Source organism: Drosophila ananassae, unplaced genomic scaffold, assembly GCF_017639315.1.
Source record: "Drosophila ananassae strain 14024-0371.13 unplaced genomic scaffold, ASM1763931v2 tig00000157, whole genome shotgun sequence".
NCBI classification, from domain to species: Eukaryota; Metazoa; Arthropoda; class Insecta; order Diptera; family Drosophilidae; genus Drosophila; species Drosophila ananassae.
In genome coordinates, this window is record NW_025319134.1 from 72247 (window position 1) to 79323 (window position 7077).

The 7077-nt window shown below is 43.7% G+C and overlaps 1 protein-coding gene across 1 annotated transcript; it reads left to right on the forward strand.

Moving 5' to 3' along the window:
• The first annotated feature begins 447 nt into the window (after window positions 1-447).
• LOC116655454 (ubiquitin carboxyl-terminal hydrolase 30 homolog) lies at window positions 448-2504 on the forward strand. Its single transcript, XM_032453346.2, has 4 exons — window positions 448-500; window positions 1717-1756; window positions 1817-2022; window positions 2080-2504. Exons 1-4 carry the CDS (start codon window positions 448-450, stop codon window positions 2195-2197), a joined length of 417 nt encoding a protein of 138 aa, XP_032309237.2. The 3' UTR covers window positions 2198-2504.
• Window positions 2505-7077: the final 4573 nt, after the last annotated feature.

A 7077-nucleotide genomic window follows, 5' to 3' on the forward strand; every position in this document is an offset into this window, starting at 1 on the left:
GCTGCCTACCGCTTCTAGGAGTAGGTGCTTTGCAGATTTGACACCTGCCTCCAATAGTCCGCCAATGTGGGGAGCCCCCGACGATATGAACGCCGCGAATTGGCGACTTTCTGCGACGAAGTTCATCGCGATGTCGCAGTGCACGATCTGCGGACATCCTTGGCGACCAACGATAGTTGCTAAATCAGACACTACTTCTAAATGAACTGCGTTGGACGCAAAACAAACAACAAGGGCAATGTGGGACTTGTTGGGTGGCCGACCACGAATTTTTAATGTCGTTTTAAAAGGGCCACAGAAATCCACGCCATATATGGAGAATGGGCGGAGAGCACGGATTACATCTAAGGGTAAATCTCCCATGATTTGACTCATTAGATGAGGCTTGCATTTAAAATAGCGTATGTATAACCGAACTATCTGACTGCAGACTACTATCCCAACACGATGTCGCAAGAGACTCACCAGTGTTCGTGGACCCACATGAAAATTGGACTCGTGTAAGTATCGGGAATAGCTCTGGACAAATTCAGAGCGCTGGAAACTTGGCATCATACAATATAAGAGCATTAGCTAGTCGCCCCCGACCCACAACAACGAAAAGGCAAGCCCAGCCTGAGAAGCTTTTTGGACAAATGGAATAAACTTCTGTAGACTTGGGCTAACAACAAGGTTTTTTCGAATATTTTTGATTTCCTCTTGATACTCGTGCTCTTGAACTATCTGGACAATTTTATTAAAAGCATCTTGATATTCGACAGGTCAAGGTACACTATCAAGAGGTACTACTTATTTTTTCATTTCTTTATAAAGCGGAACATGTAAACGAACACTTGCAGCATTTTTAAGTGAGAGGAAAATCCTTCTATCACTTCCAATAAATATGAGGTGGAGACCATTGCGTTTAATCCGACCGCATTCTTTTTTACTTCAATCTGCAAAAGCTCTGGTGACGGATCAAACGGGGGACTTGTTGGCCACTTATCTTTCGGCTCCGTTAAAAACGATGGACCTGTAAACCAGATCGATTCCACCGTCTCCTTTACGGTGCACGCCGCCACGTGCTCTGACCACTCTTGAATCTCAGCAACTCTATTATATATACGAACGTTGACAACGACGATGGATGGGAACGTATCTGTCGGGTCAAGCAGCCTCCGGAAAGAAGTTTGACCGGCAATAATTTATTGAGTTCGTGACGTCACTTTCTTTTATACTTATGTTCGCATCGCCCGCTCTCGTGCATTCGATCGGGCACCTGCATCTGCCGTCATGCACTAGCGTTTGTCTCGCTCTCTCCCGGGCTCTCTCGATCGCTCCGCAGCTTCAAGCGTTGAGCCGCGCTCCCGCGTTTGCATTCTAATTCGGTCTTCACCCTCGCAGTCGCATCTATACATATATCACTTTGTATAAAGCCAAAACATTTTAATCAAATTGTATGAAATTGAACTGTGCTTGTATTAACTAAAGCTAATATTTAGAACATTGAATATAGCTCCTGAAATCGCTCGGTAACTGAACATTTGGTGAACCCCGACGTGATTGTGCATAGGAAAATAAGTTGTTAAATTATTTTCCCTTGAAAATTTTAGCTGCGCGGCTTAAAACATAAACAAATTAAAAAACATTATTCGGTTTGTGATTTGTGACATACATACATACGCTGTTTACAGAGGTCTACAATCGCTCATACATATATTATTCCCCGTTCTATAGAAGTGGCACAGTGGGTCGTGAGCCGCATCTCAACAGCCAGGTGATGGCCTTCTGTCTCTTTCCATTTGGCGCATACAACTAACTTCTCTTTTTATTTTAGGCTGGGACCCCGTGGGGCTCTACCATGTCCCTGTACTCATCCAGTCTGCCGATGAACAATGGCGTAAGCTTGGGCGGGGGCGAAGGCTTCGGCACCATGTTCCCCAAGAATCTGTACCGTCTTCTGGCGGTGGTGGTGCACTCCGGCGAGGCAAACAGCGGGCACTTTGTGACCTACCGGCGCGGCTCGCTGAGGAACGCGCATCGGTAAGTAGGCTAGCAGCTTGATCATGGCAACTAAAGACGTGTCTCTTGCTCCTCCAGCTGGTTCTACACATCGGACACGATTGTGCGAGAGGTGAGCATCGACGAGGTGCTCAGCGTGCCCGCCTACCTGCTCTTCTATGATCGGGGCCCGCAGCGGCAACTGCCTCTCTGCTAGGCCGCTGACGTGGGAGCGGATGAAGGAGCAGGAGCAGCAAATTGGGTTCGGGATCGGGATCATCCTAGTCAGAAGTCACTCAGCCGTCGAGGGCGACACACTCATTCGATGTGATGGAAATCCAAATCCACTTCTCTTTACTCGTGGCCGAGAACACGCGACGTAGCCATACCCATAGACCCGTATAAAGTCGTATATAACATATATATGTGTAACAGTCCTATGATTTGTTCAATAAGGCTATATTGCAAGATGCAGTAGCAGCCCACACCGGTACACCAAAGCATAAATATTCATTTGTTATCGATGCATTTAAGATTTTTTAAGAATTCCAAATTCATAACGTGCTAAAAAAAAAAAATAAATTCTTTGTTGCAAAAAATGATTGTGCCTCTCCGGGAAGGAAAGAATTCCTGAGCCAAAGTTCGTCTATCCTTTTTGAGGATCTTCAAGGGTTGTTGTCAGTGGACATTTTAAGGAGGCGATGTTAAATGTGCGGCTCAGCCGATTGGAGGGAATCGTTGCGGATTTCAAGAGCACACACAAGGAGCTGTCCGAGATGGATGTTGCAGAACTCAGGAGCGATCTGCGCGTCAGCTTCAACGATGCGGCGCGGGAGGCACGCTTCATCCTGGATCAGGAGATTATGAGGCGCTCCAGTTTACTTCTGGCGAGTTCGACGCTGAACAACGCATCTTCTGCCACCAATTTCGACACATCGTCTGGCAGAACCTATCAGGCTTTGCCGACACCGCCACTTCCCACGTTTAGTGGAGGTTATGCGGAGGGGCTTGAATATCGGTCACTGTTCTCGACCATGGTGGAAACAAACCCATTCATCAGTCGGGTCGAGAAGCTTCAACGGTTGCGGTCCTGCCTTCGTGAATCAGCCTTGGAGACTGTTCGATCGTTGGAGCTCACGGACAAAAATTATGACGTCGCATTGGAGCTGCTAAACAAAAGGATTAGTAATCGCAGGCTCATTTTTCAAGCTCATGTTAATGAGATAATGAATCTGAGGGCCGTAGAGTCCGCATGGGCGACGAGGCTTCGCGAGCTTTCGGACAAATTTAAAGCTGCATCACAATCCAAGTGCTGTTGCAGAAGGTTGATGATGCCACGCAGTCTAAGTGGAAGGAAATGCAAGCTGACTCGGATTCCTTGGATTCCATTCCATCGTTGGAGTGCATCGCCAGTTTTCTTGAGCAAAGATGCCGGACTTTCGAGAGCATGGATTTGCCGACGACATCACATTCACCAAACTTTGCGGTAGGACGACGTAGACCCTTTCATCCAGGTAACTCTGCGTTTGTTATCACAAACTCTTCCGCATGCATGATCTGTGATGGCCATTCTCATGTGATAAACTCCTGTCCAAGGTTTTTAAGATTGTCGCTGCTGCATTTTGGAGGCAATTCGCCAGCTCCAGACCAAAACCCCTCTCCTGCGGTTCCCACATCCAGCGACGCTGTTTCTGGTTCAGCGTCCGCCGCCGTCAATTCTCTCGTCGCTAAGGATCGGATTTGTGATGTGGTGTTACCAGCCACTGCCAATATTCTGGTTAGGAACCGCTCCGGAGATCTACTGCCCTGCCGAGCGCTGCTTGAATCTGGCTCGCAGGTGCATCTAGTTACTTCAAGGCTGGCGGACCAGCTGCGGAAGATAAGGACTCCGGTGGCTGTATCCGGTATACGAGGCGCAGGGTTCTCTACAGATTGGTTTTCCGTGCAAGTCAGCTTGCAATTCCAATGCTCTGACTACTCTGCGCAATTAACTGCAATCGTAGCCTCCAACATCACGAACCTTCAGCCCAATTTTGCATTGGACGTCAGCTCTTGGAAAATTCCCGACAATGTGGAGCTAGCGGATCCTCATTTTCAACAGCCTCAGCCAGTTGATTTGCTAATTGGAGTTGGACCATTTTACGAACTGCTTTATGTGGGGCAATTCGAGGCCCTGACGATGGTAAGGTCCTCATGGCAGCTAAGCAGTCAGAGTTGCTCGTCCAGCCTCAGACTTTACTACCTTTTGCAGATTCGCAACGAATTGGTGACATCGGCTCACTCATCACAAATCTCGGTATTGAGACATCTTCTACTATGACAATGCAAGCTGAATTTTGTTCCACGCTGATTCTAAATGCAGTGGAATCGACTCATCCTAATCTAGCTTATTAAGCCAAATCTCCTGCGACTGGACCTTTCCTTTAACAAGGATTGGGCTTAATAAGCCAGCGGTAGATGCAGCAAAAATGGCGACGTTGCCATGCACAACTGCAACTGTGGGATCCCATCATCATCATCGATAGCCAAACCACCAATTCCATCACCAGTAGTATCACTAGCCATCGCCCATGTCCAAGGCTGGGCGATGCTGCTTAGTTATCGCTGCTCATTATGGCGCTTAGATCCTTGCCACCATTTAGAGAGCACAGTCATCTGTATGCGGGCAGCATATCGATTAGGATTTGTGCCAATTGGTTCGAAGACAGGTTGTTAGGCAGCAGCTGAAAGCTGTAACAGGCACATTTAAATTGTAATTGCTCAGACTGATTTGTTTACGGAGGAACAGGATGATCAGGCGGAACGGGAGGAGGAGGCTTGCAGGACAACAGACACACACACACTTGTGTTTTAGTAACAGGTTTTTAAAACTTGTGCGAGATGTTGTGTTATGTTTTTGTGTGTGTGTTTTTTATAGAGACCAGAATGCACAAGTACTGAGCACGCGTGGCAGCATCTCTTTTCAACTTCCAATTCCCTTCCAATTCAAAATATTCCAAAATACAAGACATTTTGCCCACAATGCGAGTGAGCAAACAAAACAAGAGACAAAAACGATTTAATCTCCCATAAATAATATTATATATATATAAATATCTTTAGGATACGCACCAATAGATTAGAATAGTATTTTGTCCTTAAATTGCTATTGATTTTCTTTATAATTTCTAATTAATAATTGCATTTGTATTTGAATTAATTGTTCGTAATGTGTGTGTGTGGCGTATATTTTTTGTATGTTGGTCGTTTGGTCTCATTTAATGATTCTTTTGGGTGTGTGTTTCTTTTTTTTGTGATAATTCCAAAAACACACTCCATCACTCCTCCACTGCGCGTAGGGCTTATAAATCCCTCTAAAAAAAACAAAAACTTGGAAAAACAAAAATAAAAACATAAAAGCCAAGGGGCTCGAATAGCTTTGATGTCACCGAAAGATGGTTTCGCTTAGTCGCCCTGTTGAAAATTTCGTGTTCAAATATGCAAAAATCACAATGACAACATCGCCCTATCGATATTCTCATTCACTTCTTCTGTTCGTTGTTCTCTTGCCCTATCGATATTCTCGTTCACTTCCTTTCTGTCATAATGTGTGCGTTATTGTTTGTTCATTGAGGGTTGTCTGGTTAATACTTAATTGAATTACTTATTTATTTATAAAACAAAAGAATAGGTTATGGGCCCAGACACAATTACAGTGAATAAATAGTTACGCTTTGATTGTTACAATGTAAAAAGTGTATAAAAGTGAAAAAGTTATTAAAAGTTATAAAGGGTGTGTGCGGCAGGCTGAGAAGTGCGAAAACCCTGTAAGATCAGAACGGGCGAAAAGTCGGAAAATCAGATGGGCTGGGAAGCAGAAAAAAAAACTCAAGAAATAACAAAGCACACATGCATTTGGCCAATTCGCCAAGATCTTTCTAGAGACGCTTCAAAGAATTTGCCGCAAGTCTCTGCGTGGCGGCGGGACGGTGTTACCAGACAGTGCTGCTGTTGAAGGAAATTGTGGCTGTGAAAAGTTGAAAGAAATTGTTTCTGTGAAAAGTTGCTGGATATTGTTCCTGGAGATTGTTGCTGAGGAGAGTTGCGTGGTAGTTGTTGAGTTGCTATTGCGTTATAAAATTACAATGGATAAAGGAAAAGAAATATGAAACCGTTTGACTGTGACAAATATTCAAAATGCAAGTTTAGATTGAGAGCGTTGTTAGAAGAGCATGATCTTCAGAAGGTTATAGATGAAACGCATGAAGAAGTGACTGATGAGATAAAAAAGGCAGAACGAAATGCAAAAGGTTTAATAATTGAATACTTATGATATGCGTTTTTATCTTTTACTAACCCTGCTAAGCAGATTTTTGCAAATTTAGATGCAATTTACGAGAGAAGAAGCTTGGCATCACAACTATCTCTGCGAAAGAAACTTTTAGCCATGAAATTAGAAGGTGACACTTCACTCCTCAATCATTTTAATTTCTTCGATGACCTCATTACTGAACTTATCGCATCAGGAGCAAAATTAGATGATATGGATAAAATTTCCCATTTACTTCTAAGTCTTCCACCCAGTTATGATGGAGTTATAACGGCAATAGAAACTCTATCAGAAGATAATTTGATAACTTTTGTAAAAACACGACTTCTTGACCAAGAGATAAAACTTAGGAATATTAGTAAGGATACGAGTATTAAAAACTTGCAAGCAGTAGGTAAAAGGGAGTTCAAATATATAAAATTTAAAAATAATCTAATGCAGAAATTCAAGAAAAAATTATTCAAGCCCAGTTTCAAACCGAAACCAAAATGTTTTCATTGCGGTAAGCTAGATCATTTAAAGGATTGTTTCTTTTCGAAAAGGCAGCCAAATCAAAATTTTAATGAAAACAAAAGAAAGCTAGGGCAGGCTCAGATGGCAACAGCAGAAACAACCCAACCAGAGCATAGTTTTGCCTTCATGTTGAAAAATGCAACTTCCAATTCAAAGACAAACGAGGCTGAGTTTATACTAGACTCAGGAGCCTCAGACCACCTAATAAATGACACGCCATTGTTCTCCGAATATGACCAATTACAATCAAATGTGCCCATCGAGATTGCCAAGCT

Bases quoted from the DNA above. Each gene is read 5' to 3' on its own strand.
- LOC116655454 (XM_032453346.2), top strand. From the start codon at position 448: ATGTCGCAAGAGACTCACCAGTGTTCGTGGACCCACATGAAAATTGGA. The intron at 1,757-1,816 runs GTGATGGCCTTC...TTTTTATTTTAG, and splicing joins AGCCGCATCTCAACAGCCAG to GCTGGGACCCCGTGGGGCTC. The intron at 2,023-2,079 runs GTAAGTAGGCTA...TTGCTCCTCCAG, and splicing joins TCGCTGAGGAACGCGCATCG to CTGGTTCTACACATCGGACA.